The sequence below is a fragment of the Antedon mediterranea genome, chromosome 3 (genome assembly GCF_964355755.1).
Source record: "Antedon mediterranea chromosome 3, ecAntMedi1.1, whole genome shotgun sequence".
NCBI classification, from domain to species: Eukaryota; Metazoa; Echinodermata; class Crinoidea; order Comatulida; family Antedonidae; genus Antedon; species Antedon mediterranea.
Genome location: NC_092672.1, coordinates 38,711,527 through 38,733,173, shown reverse-complemented (window position 1 = coordinate 38,733,173; position 21,647 = coordinate 38,711,527). Strand labels below are relative to the sequence as shown.

The 21,647-nt window shown below is 32.5% G+C and overlaps 3 protein-coding genes across 3 annotated transcripts in view; all 3 read right to left on the bottom strand.

The window, feature by feature from the left end:
• LOC140043373 (uncharacterized) overlaps positions 1–9,822 on the bottom strand; it is a 12,076-nt gene extending 2,254 nt beyond the window's left edge. Inside the window, exons 1-22 of the mRNA XM_072087873.1 lie at positions 9,805–9,822; positions 9,329–9,540; positions 8,550–8,778; positions 7,607–7,723; positions 7,414–7,492; positions 7,167–7,285; positions 6,799–6,896; positions 6,379–6,606; positions 5,984–6,076; positions 5,426–5,558; positions 4,927–5,009; positions 4,566–4,668; positions 4,373–4,465; positions 4,002–4,100; positions 3,484–3,565; positions 3,192–3,265; positions 2,790–2,914; positions 2,157–2,382; positions 1,923–2,070; positions 1,647–1,810; positions 1,314–1,399; positions 982–1,048 (exon numbers count right to left, since the gene is read on the bottom strand). Of these exons, the coding sequence (XP_071943974.1) occupies positions 982–1,048; positions 1,314–1,399; positions 1,647–1,810; positions 1,923–2,070; positions 2,157–2,382; positions 2,790–2,914; positions 3,192–3,265; positions 3,484–3,565; positions 4,002–4,100; positions 4,373–4,465; positions 4,566–4,668; positions 4,927–5,009; positions 5,426–5,558; positions 5,984–6,076; positions 6,379–6,606; positions 6,799–6,896; positions 7,167–7,285; positions 7,414–7,492; positions 7,607–7,723; positions 8,550–8,778; positions 9,329–9,540; positions 9,805–9,822 (2,676 nt within the window). The remainder of the gene's footprint in view (positions 1–981; positions 1,049–1,313; positions 1,400–1,646; positions 1,811–1,922; positions 2,071–2,156; positions 2,383–2,789; positions 2,915–3,191; positions 3,266–3,483; positions 3,566–4,001; positions 4,101–4,372; positions 4,466–4,565; positions 4,669–4,926; positions 5,010–5,425; positions 5,559–5,983; positions 6,077–6,378; positions 6,607–6,798; positions 6,897–7,166; positions 7,286–7,413; positions 7,493–7,606; positions 7,724–8,549; positions 8,779–9,328; positions 9,541–9,804) is intronic.
• The window catches only part of LOC140045556 (large ribosomal subunit protein eL6-like), a 21,775-nt gene extending 7,893 nt beyond the window's left edge, over positions 1–13,882 (bottom strand). Inside the window, exon 1 of the mRNA XM_072090520.1 lies at positions 13,836–13,882. Coding sequence (XP_071946621.1) covers positions 13,836–13,867 — 32 coding nt within the window. The 5' untranslated portion in view covers positions 13,868–13,882. The remainder of the gene's footprint in view (positions 1–13,835) is intronic.
• LOC140045555 (BCAS3 microtubule associated cell migration factor-like) lies at positions 12,552–21,647 on the bottom strand. Its single transcript, XM_072090518.1, has 16 exons — positions 21,391–21,647; positions 20,277–20,395; positions 19,936–20,036; positions 19,548–19,687; positions 19,235–19,342; positions 18,507–18,744; positions 17,908–18,099; positions 17,334–17,564; positions 16,752–16,986; positions 16,142–16,426; positions 15,728–15,896; positions 15,551–15,621; positions 15,056–15,344; positions 14,600–14,718; positions 13,487–13,615; positions 12,552–13,162 (listed from the first exon to the last, which is right to left on the bottom strand). Exons 1-16 carry the CDS (start codon positions 21,456–21,458, stop codon positions 13,011–13,013), a joined length of 2,646 nt encoding a protein of 881 aa, XP_071946619.1. The 5' UTR covers positions 21,459–21,647; the 3' UTR covers positions 12,552–13,010.

The window sequence follows — 21,647 nt, the reverse complement described above, 5'->3', positions numbered from 1 at the left end:
ATAATACCACTTTAATGTTCATGCTCCGTGTGTTTTACTGGGTATTTCGGGTGCAGGTCAAGTCGGCCCCAAACCGTCTCGGCCAAAGTCAAGTCGGCCCACGTCAAGTCGGCCCAAGTTAACTCGGCCTTAAGTCAACTCGGCCTCAAGTCAACTCGGCCTCACGTCAACTCGGCCAAAAACTAATCGGTCAACTCGGCCACAATAAAGTATGGAACGCAAAAAGTACTTATTATGATTATTACTATCCACTCTAAAAAATGAAGAAATAAAAAATATAATATAATTAAATAATATCATATAAAAAAATGAACTCATTGCCGATATGAATAGAAGTACCTGCGTGTTACAAAAACACGTGCAGGTACCGCATTTTAGTAAATCGAAGACGGAGGCCTACGTTCCACCATTTGGCCATAGAAAAAATGATCGTACATCGTTTTTGTCCATGATTTGCGTTTTTAAAAAAGGGGAATTCCCCTGGTCAGCGAAAACACATAGCAGTTGTAGATATCGAAAAAGCTGCCAAACGCGCAGGGAGGCTCAGCTACGAATTGTTTTCAATTGTGCAATTTGAAATTTTATTAAACGTAAATAAAGGAAAGTTGGTGAAATCATTCCTATTTTTTTTGCTAAATATATTATTGTCTAAATATTAATATTCATTAAAAGTCAGAATTATTCATAGTTAAAAAATTGTGAAGAAATATTATTTTAACAATCCCCTTCATTTGCACTTTTTGAGTTCCATACTTTAATGGGGCCGAGTTGACCGATTATTTTTTGGCCGAGTTGACGTGAGGCCAAGTTGACTTGAGGCCGAGTTGACTTGAGGCCGAGTTGACTTGGGGCCGACTTGACTTTGGGCCGACTTGACTTTGGCCGAGACGGTTTAGGGCCGACTTGGATCGAAATCGTTTTACTATATGATGTGAAAGAGGTGTAATACTGTCAAGATTTTACTCATGATCAGAATCTTACCTCATTTGCAGTTAGAAACAGATTGCAATACAGTTTTTCAGGTGTTGTAGGAAAATATGCCTCTTGTCTACAAACAAATATACAGATAACTTTAAAATAAATTTATCATTTTTCTAAACTACTACTTCTTCAATTCAACATTTCGACCAAAATCATCACCATACCTCTCCATGACTTAATCTTGCATTTTAACCTTGTAATTGTTTTGACAGATGGCAGTTATACAAGCCACATTTTCTTTTGAATAAATTTAAAGACCATCATAAAGATGAAGATTTATTCCACGAAATACACCTAGAAACAACTTAGGTTGATAAAGATGACATACATACCTGTCTTTTGTTCCATCAACAAATACATAACACAAACAATACTGTTTTCTGATTGACAAAATTCTCCAACCCAAAACCTTACAAATCTACAAGAAAAAACCTGAATAAATAAAATGGTAATGATGAGGGTGAAAACATGTTTTTTTAATTGTTGGCACACACAGAAGATAAAAATAGCACATGGCACGTTTCTCTTCATACCACTTATATTTATTATGAAACACTAGCCATAAAAATCAACCAATCAATCAATCAATCGTTCGATTTATATAGCGCCATTCCAACATTCATTGCTCATGGCGCTGTAGAAAAGAAGTAAGCAATGTACAGTACCTGCAAAGTGATGGGTTGTTTATTTTCAATGGCAGTTACCAGCTTTGATTGTAGATAGTCAGGATTCTTTACGATGTCTTGGGCGCTAATTTGTGTTTCATTTACATTCAATCCAATTACTACTACCTTTTTTTGACTTCTTATATTTTGAATATCCTCCATAACTTCAATAATGAAATAAAACGAACAGTAGAATATTAGTAGTTTTCAAGTTTTTTCATTCTACAGGTTTTAAAAAATGGCCAAATGTTGATGCAAAACCTCAATAAATCTTACTCATTTTGGTGTAGAGAAGAATACTTTCATGGTGACTCCCCATTGGTCCTCGAATATAACAGAACTCACTCAAGCATAACATGTTCAAATATGGCATCATTATTCCATAAAAGGCAGCCATTTTGGTTATCGCCATGTTCAAGGACACCTATATAAGAAAATAAGATTATTTTTTCAGTTACACATTAAAAATAAAACAGACAGAGCTTTACTGTTTAATTTAAAAGCCTTTACCTGAAGCTGTCCTCTACGTTCATCATATTCTTTCCTCTTAAACAATTGTGCAACAGCTCGCACTTTATCAAACGTTTCTGTGTTTAGAACACAGATGGCACTTAGATGACCAAACACATTGCTAGTTGGGATTGTGTAAATGAACTTCTTTTGATTATGTATCTTGGCTTTGTGGTGCAAAATTCGTTTTAAAACTTTCTCATCACTATCACCTTTAAATCTCATTCTGCAAGTATAAAATAACTTACAAGCAATCTAGCTACAGTATCAAGTAAACAATGATTTAAATGATGAAGTTGATATTGCTGTTTGTGTCAGGTAATTTCAGGACTCCCAACGGAAATAGTTTTTTTTTCGCTTTTTATTGTGTATTTCACTTTTGGTGTCTTTTATTAACATTACAATTTGAACAACATTTTACTACTGTATTTTCATTTGTATTTGTGAAGATTAGAAATGAATATTGAAACATTTTATTTATAGTGGGCGAACTCTTCAATCAAACACTGGTCTCCAAGTATCCCAGTTATCATCAGTGGCTGTGATGCACTAGTATCCTCGTCTCGAAAGATGTTCTGTACTAAATTCTTTAAAGTGCACATGGTGATTGATGACTAAGATAGTTAACTATACCTGAAACCAGCCTGTGTAAAGAGCGTAACCAGTTGTGGATATGGGTTAGGTGGCAAATGATCATTAAACAAAAGTCCTTTTAAAAAGATGTTCCACACCTCATCAAGTTTTGTGTCAATCAAATACTACAATGAAACATTATAAAATGAAACTTCACAAATCAATTTAAGTACATACTCAAAACATGTAAGTGTATATTTTATTGGAGTAAGTATGTTGTACTTTCACACACAATTAAAATTGTTCATGCAAACCTTAAAAAATTGTCAAAATCTCTTCAATCAGTTTCTTACACTTATATATCAATCAATTAATTACACATCAACTATGTTGGGCTTTGCTTTGGTCTATGTAGCCTGAAGCCAATCTTTTACAACATAATTTAACTTGTTTAATTCTTACCTGCATAAGAGCACCCTCTATGGCCATTATCTTTGGTCTGTTACTGGATTCAATAACCTCTTCAACATTAATAACTAAAATAAAACAATAAGATTACTTTTGATAAATATGCCTGAAAAATTACATTTTATAATGTTCTCCATAAACTAGTATTAACATTGTACATTTAAATACACAAAACAATTGACAGAAACGTGTCATACTTTTAGAATAAAACCTGTTTTGATTGTATAAACATTTAAACTAGATTGTAGGCTTACAGTTAAGTGTTAAATAACAATTATTCACTAACTCAAATAGTCTTGCTGTATAAAATCTTTAATCTCATTACCATGAGTGAGAATTTCATCTGCTACATACAGAACCTTTTTGGACTAAACAAAATAAGCATTTAGTAAAATCATTAAACATGGTTAACATATATTTAACATTAAAATACATGTAAAATGATGCATTAACATTCTAACATTAGAAGCTAATTCTAAACTTGAGATAAAAACATGTTCTGGGTTTTTCAAGTGCAAAATAGTACATTCACAAAAATTGTACACTGGTAATATTTAACAAGGTAACATTTAACTTTTCCCTGATTTAACATTCTGTAACATTCTCAAGATCGAAGAGCTTTACGAACTACCGTAATCATCTGGTAAACATGCCAATTTTGATAAAGATGACGTTGAGGGGTCATTCCATGAAATACACCTCACAAGAACATGCAAAAATGTAAAAAATAGAGTTTTTTAAACAACATGTCACTAATGGCAAGTTTTAGTGATGTAAACAACAAATGTTTAATAGATTCAGTACCTTTTTCTTAGACAAGTCCTTTCCCGTATTCTGCATCTTTCTTGTTTGTGGTCGGGGCACATCATCAGGAAATGCTTCTTTACAGTGACCATAAAACTCCTGCAGGAAATCGCAACTAAATGAACTCTGTTTTAATCTTTTAAATTGTGTTTTAACTGCTTCTTCTCCTCTTTTAAATGCTAATTCTATGTAACATACTACAGTGTTCATAATTACAATTTTATGTTTTTAACCTATTATTATTATTTCTAATTGTGTATGATGCCTATTCAGTCATTAAGCTTCAATGCTCTATTTTACACTTCCTTAAAAACCTCTTAAATGGCCAATTTAATTTAAGTTCTTCTTACGATAGTTTCTATGAATTTTACCTTAAACTTTGGACAGAGAGGTAAAGCATCCTCAACAAGCTTGTAGAACAACACAGTAGTATGAGCATTCATCTGAACCAACGCCATTAAAAACTAGACAAAGAAGTAGAAAATGATTTGTAGATTTGACACTGTCATAATATTCATAACAGTACTGAGGATAGTATACTGTAGTAGTTGTATGTTAACTTACAGGCTTTGGTAAAAACTTGTCCTCAGTAAGTAACTGCTTGCATTTATTTGTTATTTGACAAAGTAACTTATGGCTTGTCTGAATATCCGATGACCTGGCAAAACTATGAATTAAAACCTTACATTATTAAGTTGAATTTTAAAATAACAAAACATTTAAATACTATGATAAATTAAACTATTAAATTATAATTAGGAAATAATAATTTATAATGTTAAATGTGTGTATGCTGAATAACATAAAGTATAATGTTAAATGTGTGTATGCTGAATAACATAAAGTATAATGTTAAATGTGTGTATGCTGAATAACATAAAGTATAATGTTAAATGTGTGTATGCTGAATAACATAAAGTCTTACAAGGAATTGTCCAAAAGTGGCAACAGCTTTTTTTGATAATCTTCAAACAACCTTTCAATAACATCCAATAAAAAACCATGTTTCTGAAAAATATCGATGTTTTTGTGGTAAAATTCAAAATTCAAGTAAATTCTTGAATTCACATTGGCAATAATTAACCTACAAAACGGTATGGAAACAAATATATCTGATATTTTTAATACAAATTGTGATTTGGCCTCTTGTGGTATTATTATCTATACTAATTGTTACAAAGTATGGTTAAGGCCAACTCAGACAGCATCGTACGATGAGGCCCGATAAAACGTCTTGACTCGTTGGTGCTGTCTGAGTTGAATCCTGACGAGACGGGTCATCTTGAGATAGCGTCGGGCGTAGATTTTAGGTTGCCATGTGATTAAACAAAATTTTCTCCGGATGAGACGACTTGTTGGGCCTCATCGTGCAACACTATCTGAGTTGGCTTTTAAAAGCATGAACAATTGTTGGTAAAACTAACATGGCTGAGAGCAGGTGCTGAATTGATGATATCTTGAATAACGTCATTATATTGTATACAATTGTAAAGTTGAGCAGAAGTACTCTGATGCAACTGACACACTTCCAATAGCAAATCTGAATTTGATTTTCCTCTAAAAAACAAAAAACCATTTTAATTAACCAAGATATATATTCTACTACACAAAATTGGGCACATTTACAAAATTGTTATCTATATCCTTCTATTCTAAAAACTTTTGGGGGACAAATTGTTTTACTTTTTTACAGAAAGCTTTGCCCGACTTTGTCATCCTCCAGATGGGAGAGTGAGCATTGGTTACTAAGGGCCTAATTAGATATTTCCTGAAAATCATGAAACATGGTAGTTATTTAGTGTTATGTCATTATACAGTAACAGTACTAGATGTGTACACTGGATATACAGTTTATAGTCATTATCCTAGAAGACTCGTTCTACCACCAGAACCATAGAGCAAGTGAGCCTAGAACCCTTCCTCTGTCTTAAACGCTCGGCCAATCCCTCTGTAACAGTACTACAATAACAAAAGCTATTCACCTGTCAATCAAGCCAGAAAGTAAAGTGTGATGACTAACTTTATACACATCTGGTACCTCATACAATGAAGCTATACTTTGTTGCTGCTTTTGCCTGCAAATGAAAAGAAAATGTAAAGTAACTAAATTATTTTAAAGGAATTAAATAAATGCATAATATCCTGGATATATAGTGTTAACATAAATACAAACTGACAAATTATTGAAAACAAATAAATAAATAAATAAAAAAAGGACCAAAAGAACCAGCCATGCTTATTGGCTCCAAAATAATATACATTGTACTCATGATTTTAATAACTAGTCTATAATTGTCACCAAAACCACCTGCAGCAGTTTTTTACGAAGTTCATGATTTTAAAAACTTTAAGAAATACTAATGGACAACTAAATTACCTAAAAGTGTCTTTGATGTGTACAGTAATCCCTGTAACCTTTGCTTTAGGGACTTCATCGGTTCCTTGTTTGTTCTTTGTTTTTCCTGTCTTTTTCGTGACTGGCAAATGAGTTGGTGATTCCATCTGAGGATAGTCAAACAAAGAATAGTAGGCCTCTGCATCAGCCTTCTTCCAAAATATTCCCTCAAACAACGTTTTATATGGTATAGCCTCGTAACTTTTCAATCTGTTAAATTCAAAACAAGAAAATGTTACTTTCATTGTGTTGTTTGTTGTTGTCATCATGTTAAAAAAGAAATTCCAACTTACTTTGTTTCATTTGAATATTTAAACATTAAAAAACAAACTCGAAACAAAATGGCAGCTGTTAACAGATAACATTTTTATAAAATAATAATAATAGGGCATAAAAACTAACCTTTCTTTACCACCACTTGTGGATTCCACAAAATGAAAATTAAATTCTATTTTTCCTTGAAGATACTTTCTTTGGTAAGGATCCACAAGGAAAATACCCTGTAGTTTAAAAAAAAAAATTTCATTAGACAGAAATTGTACCACAAAAACCGTCTAAATAAGGATAATTGACCAATAAAATAGCTTTTCTAGGACTGATCTGGCAGAACCAGTCCGGTTTTATTGAAGACTTTGTCCATGATGTCATGTCTACAATATTGCTAAAAGTATTACATTATCATTATAATAACAAGACAGCTTATCTGAGATATGAAGTTACATTTTATAACATCCAACTAAAAAAATAAACAAACTGATTCTATTTTGTACCTCTAGTGAAACAACAGACTTGTTTGTGAAAGTTTCCAAGACAGCATTAGTAAATTTCTCTTGTTGGAACGTCCATTCAGTCACTTCTGATCCTTTTAGGCTGGATGATAACAAAGCTCCTAATATAACATGAACACACTTTATTAAACATTTTACAATAGGAGAGAATTTACTATTGAAATAGGCATTGCAGAGAATAATCAGCTATAAAATTTGGCACTTACTTAAATAATCTTTGTAAACTTACTCAGAAAAACATGGGGTGAATCTGGCGACGTTAGAATGTTTACTTGCCTTACAACCTGGTCAACCATTATTCGGGTGCTCTAAACAAAACAAAAATAAATTGTACCTTCTGTATTAACATGTAAGATTTATAGCTTAAGTTATATATTTTAAGTATATTTTTAATATATTAAACTCATCCTTTTTTATCTTACCATAGAAGCATTTTGTCCATACAAGACATAATTGAGACGAACAGTGAAAGATGGAACCTCTTTGTATAAAGTGCTTTGAAATATACATGGCGCAATCAATGCAATTAACACTTGACCCTAAAAATGTAGAACAATTAAGAGTACATTACATAGTTGTCAATTGATAACTTTGAAATAACATTTTTAATAAATTATTACTACATGTATTGTAAGTCAATATCATAACATTATAATACATTTTTCTGATTAAAAGTTAAACAAAGAACATAATGTGGATAATAAAATGAATGAATAAAATGTAAAGGCAAAAAAGAGAAAGGTTTCATTCTATGTTGAGGGTGAACACCTCTATGTTGAGAGTGAACACCTCTATGTTGAGGGTGAACACCTCTATGTTGAGGGTGAACACCTCTATGTTGAGGGTGAACACCTCTATGTTGAGGGTGAACACCTCTATGTTGAAGGTGAACACCTCTATGTTGAGGGTGAACACCTCTATGTTGAGGGTGAACACCTCTATGTTGAGGGTGAACACCTCTATGTTGAGGGTGAACACCTCTATGTTGAGGGTGAACAGATTTCCTATCAAAATCAGGCTTTCACATAAAAAGAGAACGGTTCCACTCTATGTTGAGGGTGAACACCTCTATGTTGAGGGTGAACACCTCTATGTTGAGGGTGAACACCTCTATGTTGAGGGTGAACAGATTTCCTATCAAAATCAGGCTTTCACATAAAATTCAAAGTGGTAGAGTGAAGACAAGAGATTGTTTGTACATAAATATTATTTAGTGTTGTATACACCACACACTCTATGCAAAAAAAAACACCAAAAAAAGTGAAACAGCTATAGCCCGTGGAGCAGTAGCCTTCAACTATGAAATTTGCTCCTAAATGGAAGAAGAGTTTATACTATCATTTCATAAATTTAGTGAACACTTACATTAAAACTATACTGATTGTCTTCAAAATCAATCTTATGTGGAATGTGGTTAGTAAGCAGCCAATCATAAGCTTTCAATGCAGTTGGATTAACAACATGTACTATGTCCTTTAATCCCCATGCATTATCACATCCTTCAACACCAAATATACTTGGGATGCTGGTTGGAATCAAAGCATTCTCTAGCTGCGATTTCAATGATTTTATATCCTTTCTAAACATGTGAAACCTGTACACAAATTATCAAATCAAAATAAACACTTATTTATTCAATTTATCAATTGCAAAAAAGATAGAAACATAATCTATAATGCAACAATGAAACATAATCTATAATGCAAAAATGAAACATTATAAGGTTTAAAAAAGAACAAATACAAATCATTACTTTCACCAGAGAATCATTAAAACAAGGGATAGATTATTTTACATTTTTCAATTTTCCAAAACTACCATTGATTAGCATTTTGTTTGAAAAAAATCTTAGTTTTAAATATTTCATTTGTCACTGTTGGGTTCAACAAGAATGATATACAGTATACAACAACAATAGCTGGTTGCACTGAAATTCTTGCATAAATTGTAAAAAAACATTTTATTTTATACATACAACAGCCAGAAACTTACCAATTACAGGATTGATAAACTAAATGGGATAAGTAATGGGGTAAACAAATTTGTGAGTTAAAACTCTGGATTTTAGGATTAGAAGGCAAGCATGTTAAGCAATAAGCCACAGCTCCATTAATATATTTAGGGATTGACAGTATCATCCATACCTCTCAGCAAAACAGCGTAGTCTTGATATCATCTCAGGGTAAGGATTGTACGGGAGTTGAGGCTTCTCAAGTACACTCTGACAAATGCCCAACACCTTGCTTTCAACTTGTGTTTCGTCTAAGTATTCACTGATTATATCCATGATGCGTGCTGCTTCATGATCCTTAGGAGCCTCAAACTTGTATCTAGGTACTGGAAGATTTCCTGTAAGCTGGGGGAACAAAAGTATTTAATAATATATTAAATTAATAATTAATTTAGGTATTAAAAAAAATGTATGTAGAATTCCAGATTTTTTAATACTAGTCAACATAATTCAAAATTCTAAATAAATAAAGTATGGTGGATATAGGGAACAAATAACAATAATAAGAATATTAACAAACAATCTCTCACATAGTAAAACTTACTTACTTACTCTACTTTCACAATCTCTGAAATTTCACCTCAATGTAAACAAAGTTACAATATATACCTCAGTCATCACAGACATGATGTCATCTTCACTTTCTTTGATAGCATCCAGATCAGGACCAGTGCTAGCTATTAATGGTGGTCGCTCTCGTGTGACAGTTGCAGGCCTGGAAGTCGTAGGTCCAGAATGTACAAGTGAGGACAATGGCTTATAAGATGCCTAGTAAAGTTTACGAGAAAAAAATAGTTTGGTACTACAACAGTACTAACATTTGTTTGGTACCAAAAAATACGTGTATGCTATGTGATATCTGTCTTTAAATTTAAATGTTTTGATTATATATTTTGTAATACTGAATACTGAAATGCTTTATTTGTTTATCACCATCATAAAATAACAACAGAAATTCTTCTTGAAGATTGACAATTATTAGTACATAATAAATAGATATACAATATAATAATATTATATACACACACATAAATGCACAAAAAATATAAGTTACGGTAGGTACCTAAATTAGTTTTTCATAAATTGAAAAAAAATCTAAATAATGCTCACCACACCCTGCTGTGGCCGTCCCCTTCTACTTGACACGTTTTTAGAATCATTGCTATAAAATGATGATCTTCTTGTTGGAGCAGGAGGTTGTGCAGCCGGTGTATCTTTGCTACTGCCTTGGTTGCTCATATTTTACAAATTTAGCAATGAATGTATATGCATTTTATTATTATTTCGGGTTTGTTTACGTGCTGAAAAAAAAGTGACTTATTAAACACTATGGATCGATCCAACATTATTATTTAAATATTTACTGACTGATGAGGAAGTTCTGCTGCACTCTTCTCTTTTCTTCTACCTCAAAACCCCCCCCCCCCCCCCAGTAGGTTATTATCCGGGCCTACTACTAGCCCATAGGCCCATAGGTAATAACCTCAACTAGAATCTAGGTCCTCACTCACTCAGCAGCAGGCTCTCAGTCAGGCCTAGGCCCTACCACCTAGCTAGCAGTTTTTAGCAAATAAGCAGCTCAGACGGATAGACATCATGGCCCCCTGGCCCTGCCCCTGTCTGTGGGCTGAGCTCCGCTAGCTAAACTACCTAGCCTGGCCTACTAGAAGAGTACCAGCTTCTAAAACAAGCCGGCTAGGCTAGAGAGGCTAACCTAAAACTATTATTAGGCTAGTACAGTATTACTTTTTTTAACTAGGCCTAGCCTAATTACTTATTAAATTACATATTTTTACTTCATCTCCAAAACAACAACAGCGACTTGTATCCAGGGTCAAAGTTCAAGTTTGTTATTGTGAGTGTAGAGCCTCTTCCACCGGCTTCTTGGTTACTTGGATTTTCAAATTTGGAAACCGTCACTTGTAAACATTTATTCTCAAATTAGAAAATATTTTCAAATATATATATTTTAGACAACATATTAATATTAATATTATAAATAATGTTTGCGTATTACTTATTACGTTTTATATAATTAGCTGTGTGTGCCAATTACTGTCAACAGTCAGCCAATCAGAATGACGATAGAAAATAATAATAAGACGAACAGCCAATTGAGAGGTCGCTTAATTTTGCCTGCTTTGGCAATATGGAAAAAAAACAAACAAAATCATCAAAACTGCATTTTCTTAAAACCTCCTCACCAGTTCTTATAACAAATTCATACACTATCAATGTTAATAGAGGTGTTATTTATTTGGTAACTTTATATTCACAAACTTGAATTAGACAAGTTAAACTCAGTTTAATTAGACTGATTATGAAATAAATTAAATCAATATTACTCTAGAAAATAATTGTACTTTATATGCATAGTTAAAAAATGCCTGAGAAAAAACATTTCCAGTTTAATAAATATGACATTGGTAAATTAATTTATAGTCAGTTTGAATCATATACTTATACTTTTAATAATTATTATACATGACAACTGAACAATTTATTTTACAATTCATTTGAATTAAAATCATTAGTCTTTCTACAAATTGTAATGTTGCTAAAATGTATATGTTATGCGCGATTTGAACGATTTGCGCAATTTGAAATTGCGCAAAAAAAATCCTTGCGCAATTTGAATTGAAACATGTGTTTCAAATTGCGCAAGCAACGTATTAAATTGCGCAAGTAATCTGCAAATTGCGCAAGGTTTTTCGACAGATTGTGAAATCATGCACACCCATATTTTTATAGTAATTTCTAAGAATGATTCAAAATTAAAGATAAATATCGCATTTCCTTATTTTTAGTAGTGCAAATATTGTTATAAGTTAGCATACCGTCGAAGAACCGACGAAGGAAAACGAAGCGGTGGTGTTCCACCAGGCGGGCGCGGCGCGGGCGGCCGGCTATACTACTCTAGCCTAGCTAGGGTCTGGACTACTGATACTGACTAGGTTACATGGCCTAGCTTAAACTAATATTAAAAACTTAAAAAGTGAGTATTAAACATTATCTTCATTGAAATGGTCTTATTTATATAATAAAATACTAAATTTTAAACTCCTCTGCCTAGGCCTAGCCTAGCCATGTATGGGAAAATTTACAGTTCGTTTTCAAATTGCGCAAAGGTGTCATATTGCGCAAGAACTATCTTGCGCAATTTACAAATTGTGCAGCGCAATTTAAAATTGCGCAAAGATTTTCTTGCGCAATTTGAAATTGCGCAAGTTGATTGCGCAATTTGAAATTGCGCAAAAAAATTCTTGCGCAATTTAAAATTGCGCAAGAATTCTTTGCGCAATTTCAAATTGCGCAAGGATTTTTTTGCGCAATTTCAAATTGCGCAAATCGTTCAAATCGCGCATAACATATACAATAAAACATTTGATGATGCTTATATACAGGTTAAGTGTACAAAGTTAATTTTATATAATTTATATTATATATAGCATTTACTAATGAATTAAGCTTCATTTTGTCACGTCTTAGCAGCCATACAATGCTTATTTTCTATCAATGACAGAGACACAGTGAGAATTAGTGCATCAGTATTTATCTTCTAAAGACTACATTAAAAAATGTACATACATCAGCAAATTCTAGTTAATTGGGCAAAAAATACATTTTTAAAAATAATCAACACACAGACAATTTATGTTTTCACATTATTGTTATTCAATTGGGAAGGAGTGGTGAAAATTTATGTAAAGTGTTCGGTGTATGTTAAAGAAGCCAGTCTGAAAATTCAATTTTATTAAAACTTGTAGGAAAAATATTAACTAAAAAGTAATTTTTAAAAAGTTGTTTGCAGTCGGTCAGCAGGAATCTGGCGAGCTGCTTGCTGGGAAAACTAAAACATGCTCAAACGTCTGTGCTGGATTGGTTGCTTCAAATGAGTTTGGGTTGATTTCACTTGAACTAGAGCTGGAGTCAAGTTGATCATTCACTTCAAACTGTGCGTGCATTTCTGTACAAAAAAAGCAAGAAAAATGGCTAGTAACTGCAATTGTTTACTCAAAATGAAAAGTGAATGGCAAGTTCATTAACAATGTATGTTTTATTGTTACTTGTTTTTGCATTGTTTTATGTATCAAACCTGTAAATGGCGGTAATTATTGCTCTTGGTCTTAAATGAATAAAATAATATTTTAAAAAAAAACCAAACCCGAAGGTTTTAAAATATGACGAAATGTGCCGGAGAATTGCGGTGGGTGGTGAAAATTACTGCATCATGCTGGCTATGGCCATGGTATCAAAAGACCATCACATACCAACAATGTTAATTACTCACCTCTTCTACTTGACTGTTCACTTTCTACCATTGCCTCTGCTAAGTTGTGCTTCAGAGCATCCTCCGGGGCTTCAGGGAACCTACTACTACAACTAACTTCAAGTAGATTTGGCATTTGATCAAATTTTCCTAAATTAAAAAAAGGTAATAAACATTATATAACGAGAATAAATGTGAGGTCTACCTGTCATTTCATGAGGAATGAATAAATGTGAGGTCTACCTGTCATTTCATGAGGAATGAATAAATGTGAGGTCTACCTGTCATTTCATGAGGAATGAATAAATGTGAGGTCTACCTGTTATTTCATGAGGAATGAATAAATGTGAGGTCTACCTGTCATTTCATGACGAATGAATAAATGTGAGGTCTACCTGTCATTTCATGACGAATGAATAAATGTGAGGTCTACCTGTCATTTCATGAGGAATGAATAAATGTGAGGTCTACCTGTTATTTCATGAGGAATGAATAAATGTGAGGTCTACCTGTCATTTCATGACGAATGAATAAATGTGAGGTCTACCTGTCATTTCATGAGGAATGAATAAATGAGGTCTACCTGTTATTTCATGAGGAATGAATAAATGTGAGGTCTACCTGTCATTTCATGATGAATGAATAAATGTGAGGTCTACCTGTCATTTCATGACAAATGAATAAATGTGAGGTCTACCTGTCATTTCATGACGAATGAATAAATGTGAAGTCTACCTGTCATTTCATGACAAATGAATAAATGTGAGGTCTACCTGTCATTTCATGACGAATGAATAAATGTGAGGTCTACCTGTCATTTCATGACGAATGAATAAATGTGAGGTCTACCTGTCATTTCATGACGAATGAATAAATGTGAGGTCTACCTGTCATTTCATGACGAATGAATAAATGTGAGGTCTACCTGTCATTTCATGAGGAATGACACCACTATGTTTGTGTCAGGTTCAAATGAAATAAGAAGTAAAAATTATCATCTAGCGCCTTAAGCACTTTTAGTGGATATGTGCGCTTTATAAATTATTTTTATTATCTAAAATAGTATAAGGCATTATGTTCCATTTGTTTTAACAATTGACCACTACTAATATCCAGAAGCATGTAGATACAAACCTGAGCCGTATTCAATGAATGTTGGTAGTGAACTCATTTCATCTGTAAGGCAGTCATCAACAGTGTTCTCTTTGCTGTTACATGGAGTTGGCATTGGCTGAGATCTAGGTGGCTGCAAACTAAATTATGATACATTATTAGGCTGTTACATGGAGTTGGAATTGGCTGAGAACAAGGAGGCTGCAAACTAAATGATGATATACTATTAGCACATCATAAACATTAACAATTACATTTGCCTATAAAAAACTAATATTTTTTTTTAGAAATGTGTTCAAATCTCAGTTTTTATCATAGTTCCCAACCTCTAGTCTTAGATTTTTTTTTTAGATAGTTTGTCTGAAAACTATACAGTAATTTCAAATTTGTTTTCAGATTTTCTATTTAATTCTCAGGTCTGGATGCTGCATCAAATAGGTACTTATTAATTGGTCACATTTTTTACAAAAAACTCACTTTATTGATTGCAAATCATAAATGTCATCATCATTTTCTAGGGCTGTCTCAGAGGAATCTTGGCTTTGTGAAAGTAGTGCTGGGGAATGCGAGGCCAGCACCGTCGTACTACTTGACTGTGTGACTGGCTTAAAGTGAAATTGGGGTCCCATCCAGAGACGTCGATGAGGCCCAGCATGTGTTGCCATCTCTACCTCCTCCAGCCATTGGTCGCTAAACTCATCCGAAACACTGTTACTAGAGGTGGTCTGGCTTCCAAACAAACTTTTTCCATCACTACTAATTGAACCTTTAAAAGAATTTGATTTGTTTCCATTATTTAAATTGTAATACCATGTGCAAAAAACATTACATTAATGGTAAACTATTATTACTATTAGACACATTTGAATCAAAGAACTATGCAATATTTGAAATGTGCTACAAAACACATGATGCAACAGGCAAGGTGTGCTATTACCTTTAGTAACATGTTTGTGCTAAGTAATTATTTACCTGATGGTGTTGAGTCCAATTGGTTTGAAGTAGCCATTATAGGCGGCTTTAATTCTGGCCAAAAGCTACCTCTAAAAAAAGTGGATTTTTTTTTTTAGTAAAAGCCGTAAATCTTATAAGATTATACAATTTTCATTGTTTACTTTATACCTAGAAAAATAAACATATTGCTCTAACCTTTGAAGATGCCACTGAGCATGTGCAGTAGTGTGGAGCTCTAATGGTAGGTCATCAGGTTTTTTATTTGTTGTATTATTTGATGAATGTGGATCCAGATGATATTCTACCAACAGGCCATAGTGACCCATTATGTACAATGACTCAACTATCGATGGTTTAACAGGTTCTGTGAATGAAATATCAATTAAACATCAAATTGGCTATGGATGTGCCTTATCCAAAAAAAGTTAACTTTCCATATTCTAATCAAGCAAAATATATGAAGTTATTACAAAAGGACAAATAACACAAATGGAGTTACTGTAGTTTAGCTATTAATGCAATACAATGCAATGTACAATCTTTAAATCTTAATTTCAAATTAAAACCAACAGTGAATTTTTGGCTCTTAGAGAATGATATCTCACATACCTGTTTTTTCTCCAGCAAGTTTAGGGCTACTAGGATATAAACCTTTACATGGTGAGAAACAGGCACAGACTCCCATAAAGTCACCATTTGAAGTGCCTGCATTACCAGCACTGTGTGGACGGCTAGAAGTGGATGTCATACCTGCTAGGGTCGTTGGCTGCTTGATCTGGGCATGAGGGAGTACAACTACAGGGTGTGGGAATGGAGGTAAACGGGGATTTCCTAGATTAGCATTTAGGGCATTGTTATGGGTGAGACTTGGCACAGACTCTTGGCTATGGAATCCTGTTAGAAGATGAAATAATAAATACTGTATAAGCAATTTAATTACAATTAACAATTAAAGAAAAAACATTTATTTCTGTAGTGATAGTGTATTTACTGTATATTTATTTATTTTTTTGTAACTTAAACACATGATTTGCTTGTTTTATATTTTTAAATAACATTTTATTATAATACTTTATATATTTTAATTTCATTTTTATATGTGAACTTGTATTTTTAATAATTTATTGATTTTAATATTGTAACTTCAACAATGTTTACTTTGTTGCAATAAAAAATTTGAATTTGAATAAGTAAAAATTAATGAAAAAAGACTCCAAACCTTGTGAAGTGGGACTATTTGAAAGACTGGATATAGATCTCTTATCTGATGTTTGAATTTCTTCTAAGCCAGCACTCTTGTGAAATCGACTTTCTTTGTTAACTATTTTTGGAGCTGTGTGCGTCCTTATCCCCACAGATCCTCCATATGGTGTAATTGGGAAAACATGTGTTGTTTCACGCATTGTACTGATGCATATCCACCGACTGTCATTAGTAAAACATACATCTTGCACCTAAAACACATTGTTAAGGAAAATAACAACATACATTAGGCTAAATATGAGTTAGTATAAGTATACTGGAAGTACTAGAATTAACCTTTGACCTCAAAGAAATATGGGTTTATTATTAAATCAATAACCTACTGTTATATGCAACATATTCATGCCAGACAATTCATTCTCTAATTAGAATTGGTTGTATGGGAAAATAAGTCATAATGCTGGTAATAAAATGTTGAAAATAATGTTTTCCGTTATGTTTTATCATTGTATGAGACAAGCGGCATTATTTCCACTTGTTCTGTGGACGAAATAAAGTTATCTTAAAATTAAGATGCTCATCTTTTGTTTTCACATACCTTAGCAGTTGTGTCTCCTCGATGCAGTACATACAAATGATGTACTGACCCAAGACTAGAACCACATGGATGACTCATCACTTTAAATATGTTAAAGTCATGACCCAGCTTATCTGCTGTGAATAGTAACGTGCCACTTTGGTCAAATTCTAATGCTGAAATTGGGTGATTGTGATGGGCAGGGAAATGGGCTATTAAACCTTCTTCACTCGTGTCACTCGTCAAGTTGAACTGGAAAAAGAAATAATAATTAGATATTATATATCATATAGCAATACATCAAACAGAAACAGCAGTTACAATATACAATGGTATACAACCATCTTTCCTGCTCTATCAAAAAAATGAAAATCTATACCAGAAACTGGAAAAAGAAGTCTTTTAAGCTATACATCAAACCATGTAAAAAGAAGTCAATTTATTTCTACATGATCAAACATAAAAACACAAACAGTAGCCACTATTTTTCACCATTAGAAAGCAATGGTATACAACCATTTTTTTCCTGCTCAAAAAATACCACAAAAACCAATGTTTTATACCAATTTATACAAATAAGTATTTATTTTATTACCTCATCTGTTACTGTGTTGGCATCAATGATGGTGACAACTCCAGGAATTAAGTTTTTAATCGAAGAATTTGGTCCACGTTCATCGGTAACTTTCTCATTGTTAGCATTTGTTCTTGGTGGGGAATTTGACAACTTAGTACTTGCTAATTTACCTACAGTCTCACTAAACATTGATATGCCTTTAGTTATTGTCTGGAAAAATAATAAAATAATGGTATCTATTAAAGTTTAATAGTATCGATATGTTTTGTCATTAAATTAAAAAGTTATAAACGTCTCTTAATTATTTTTTTTAATAGCAATATTCATCAAATCAATTAGTATTTTATGAGACCAGGACTGTATTACCTATTGGTTTTTTAAGGGTCTGGGCTTAAAAGCTTTGCTTATTTTGAGTTTTTTTATTTCCATAACTTTTTCATGACATAATTATTTGTACATAACCTTAGCTTTATGGAATAAATTGACATCAAGAAAGCCAGGACTGTTTAAAGCACATTCATTGGTCCTAACATTGATCAAGGGCTTCTCTCTATTTTTAAGGAATAAATTGATTTTGATTGATTTGATTTAGATTTTAGAGGAGGAGTGGTAGTTACCTTAGCAGCATGTATAACAGTTGCTGTGTATGAATAAACACCATCATTACAAATGCCACCACCAGATTGATGCCTAGATATCAGCCTCCTATCAGAATATGCTAGCCACCTTGATGAGAGTGCTAAGGGGTTCAAATTGGGTGGTCCACTGGGATAGCACGTTGTGATACAGAATCGCTTCTTGAAAGTTACAGCATCAAATGCAGCAACCTTTTCTTGTAGTGATACAATGACAACTCTGTATATAAGAACAAGTTATTTTATCCAAATTCTTTAAAAACAAGTGTGATATGTCCAAATACGGTAGTGGTATGTCCAAATACGGTAGTGGTATAACATCATCATGTCCATATATGGGCACATCTTTTTTTGTCACATAAAGTTTGATAGTGTAGACAGAGCTTAATAAAATGTTGACAATTCAATTTTAAATTGATTGGATGAAATTATGTTGAACACAATTGCATATACTAAGTAGGAATAATACACAAAGTAACATACTGTTATGAATAATACAGTTAAATGTTTGTGCTTTGTGTAGCTATTGTTGCTACAGTAATTACTTTATATAAGTGTATTAAATTTACTCACAAATTTCAAAAAGAACAGTCAATAATTACCACATTTTGACCTCTTCCCCCCCCCCCTGACCCCACCACCTATATATAGATGAGTTATGTATGCACACCCTTATGTACAATCTACAAGTGATATGGAAATAAATGTACCTTTTGTTACAAATAATATCGCACACTGGAGATTGGAATGATACACTGTGTACTTGTTCTCCCGTCTTTAGTGATTGCATGGAAACTGAACAAAATGGCTGAGCAGAACTGAGAAGTTAAACAAAATACATTTGCATGCATATTCATATGGTTCTTATAAAATCTATGATAGCTTTTATAGTTTTAATAATAATGTTCAATTTTATATAGCGAAAAAATGCTGAACAATCTGGCAGTCAATGTTTTGAGATCTTTTATATTAACTGTGCCATTTATTATAATTGCAATATTAGAAAATGATGAATGAACAAACCCAGTAGCATCACAAACTGCAATAAATGGTCTTTTCTCAATTTGATTGCTTTCTTGTTTACCAGATGGGTTTGGCAAAACTCTAAGTATCCTAATTGGGCCTTGGCGTAGGGAAAGTAGTTCATGGGCTTCACCACTCTCCTGAAATGTTGGAAAAAAAACCACAGTCAAACATTCTGTAAGATTTGAGTTATTGGATATGGGAATAATATGGGTACATTTGAAAAACATTTCCTATTTCAAAATTAGAATAGAATACCAGTATAAAAAAAAGGAAATTGTAACATTAAATAGAATTATAGTATTACTACTGTACATAAAAAAAATAATCAAAATGACCAATAAACACACTATTTAATGATAAAAATAAAATAACTTAGTAGTCTTACAGATAAACTCCATATTTGGACGCCATTGGAATAGCCTATGATAAGAAGTACAACTGACTGATCGTTGTCAAGTATGCAATTGCTACAGTAGCCTTGCAGATCTATAAATTAATAAGGATTAAATTGCAAATAAAATTGTAATAAATTGTTGTATAATAAATGGAAACAATCCATGGTCAGGGCTTTGTGTTCATTATAACAAGATCTAAAACATAATGCAAAACAATAAAATAAACATTATTGTACATAATAATTATTAAATAGAAACAATTTTATAATTAATCTATGAGGATGATGACACTTGATAAATTGACTAATTATTTTAATTATAGCACTCGTACCATTTGTTTCTAGTGTTTCAAATCTAACCCAGAGAATTTTCTCTTTATCATCAGTCTTCTGACCACCAGAGTATGCATCTTGTAAAAAGTCAACAACACTGGACATGTATGATTTATCGCTGAAAATAAATAGTTACTGAAATAGTTAAGTTAATGAATCATGTAGGTACAAGTAATTTATTAAAAATTAAATGCTATAATTATTTTTTTTTTAAAGTCAATTTTGTGAGCATGGGTAATACTGTAAATTAAAGATGTATTGTCCCCCAAAAACATGAAATATTAAGATTAATAAAAAAAAATTGAAAAGTTTTGATAAAGTCAATCACAGAAAAACAATAAACAGTTAAATTCAACCAAAAATAAAACCCATTGAATTCCATCAAGTCAATTTAATTTAAAAGTTTTTTTCAGGTAAAAATTTTTTTTTTTTCAATCCAATTTTTACATGAATATTTATGTAAAATTAAATCCAAATGGCAACAATTCAACAAAAACATTTTATATTTTTTATATTCAATATCAATTAAATATAGAATATGCTAGCTAGGGCCGCCTAGGCCTAGTATATATGTGTATATCTTTAAATCCAAAGGCAAATTACTGAAAAAATGACAATGCTGTGGGTATCAGTGGCTGGATCTCAATGGAGAAACAAAAAAAAAAGCGAAAAGCTAAATCAAAACGATAAAGTAAAACAGCAAGAAAAGTTAGCAGAGCTTTCGGGCAACACTAGCCCTTCATCAGTTTAATTTATATAGGCCTCTAACTAGGTTAGGTAGGTACGTTAGGCCTAGTAGGCTAGGCCTAAATAAATTATAATAATTAATATTAATAATAAACAATCATTTTCAATCTTTAATTAGTTTTGTATTAGGCCTATATTAGTTTTCACTTTTCTAAGAAGCAACCTTTTAGCAATATTAGTAGGCGTAACTGAAACTATCCTAGGCCCAGGTATATAGTTTAACTGACTAGGGCCTAGGCTATAGGACATGCAATAGCTGATACAATCCGGGATACAATCCATCATACAGCCCTACTAAACTTTGATTATCAAAGAACAAGTCTAGCCTAGCCTACTCGGTTGGGTGAGGTAATTGTTATTTCGTACCTTGCAGGTTGTGGGCGAACCACAACAGTCCCCACTTTTGAAGACCTCCTCGGTGACGATAAAGACATTATAAATTATGGTTGTAGATAATTACATATTGTGAATACTTCTTTTAAAGTTAATTTTACATATTACAAATTTGTATCAAAATTCTCAGGCTGTCTAGTTTTTCACAACAAAAACAACAGCAGCTGACGATTCGTTTTGGCGAACAAGAGAGGGGGCTATATTGTTTTTTTGAAACTAATTTTAAGAAC

Excerpts from the sequence above, each read along its gene's own strand:
- LOC140045555 (XM_072090518.1), bottom strand. The coding sequence starts at position 21,458 with ATGTCTTTATCGTCACCGAGGAGGTCTTCAAAAGTGGGGACTGTTGTG. Across the intron at positions 15,897-16,141 it reads ACTTGCTGGAGAAAAAACAG|AACCTGTTAAACCATCGATA; the intron begins GTATGTGAGATA and ends TTTCATTCACAG. Across the intron at positions 13,616-14,599 it reads ATTCATTGAATACGGCTCAG|GAAAATTTGATCAAATGCCA; the intron begins GTTTGTATCTAC and ends TTTTTAATTTAG.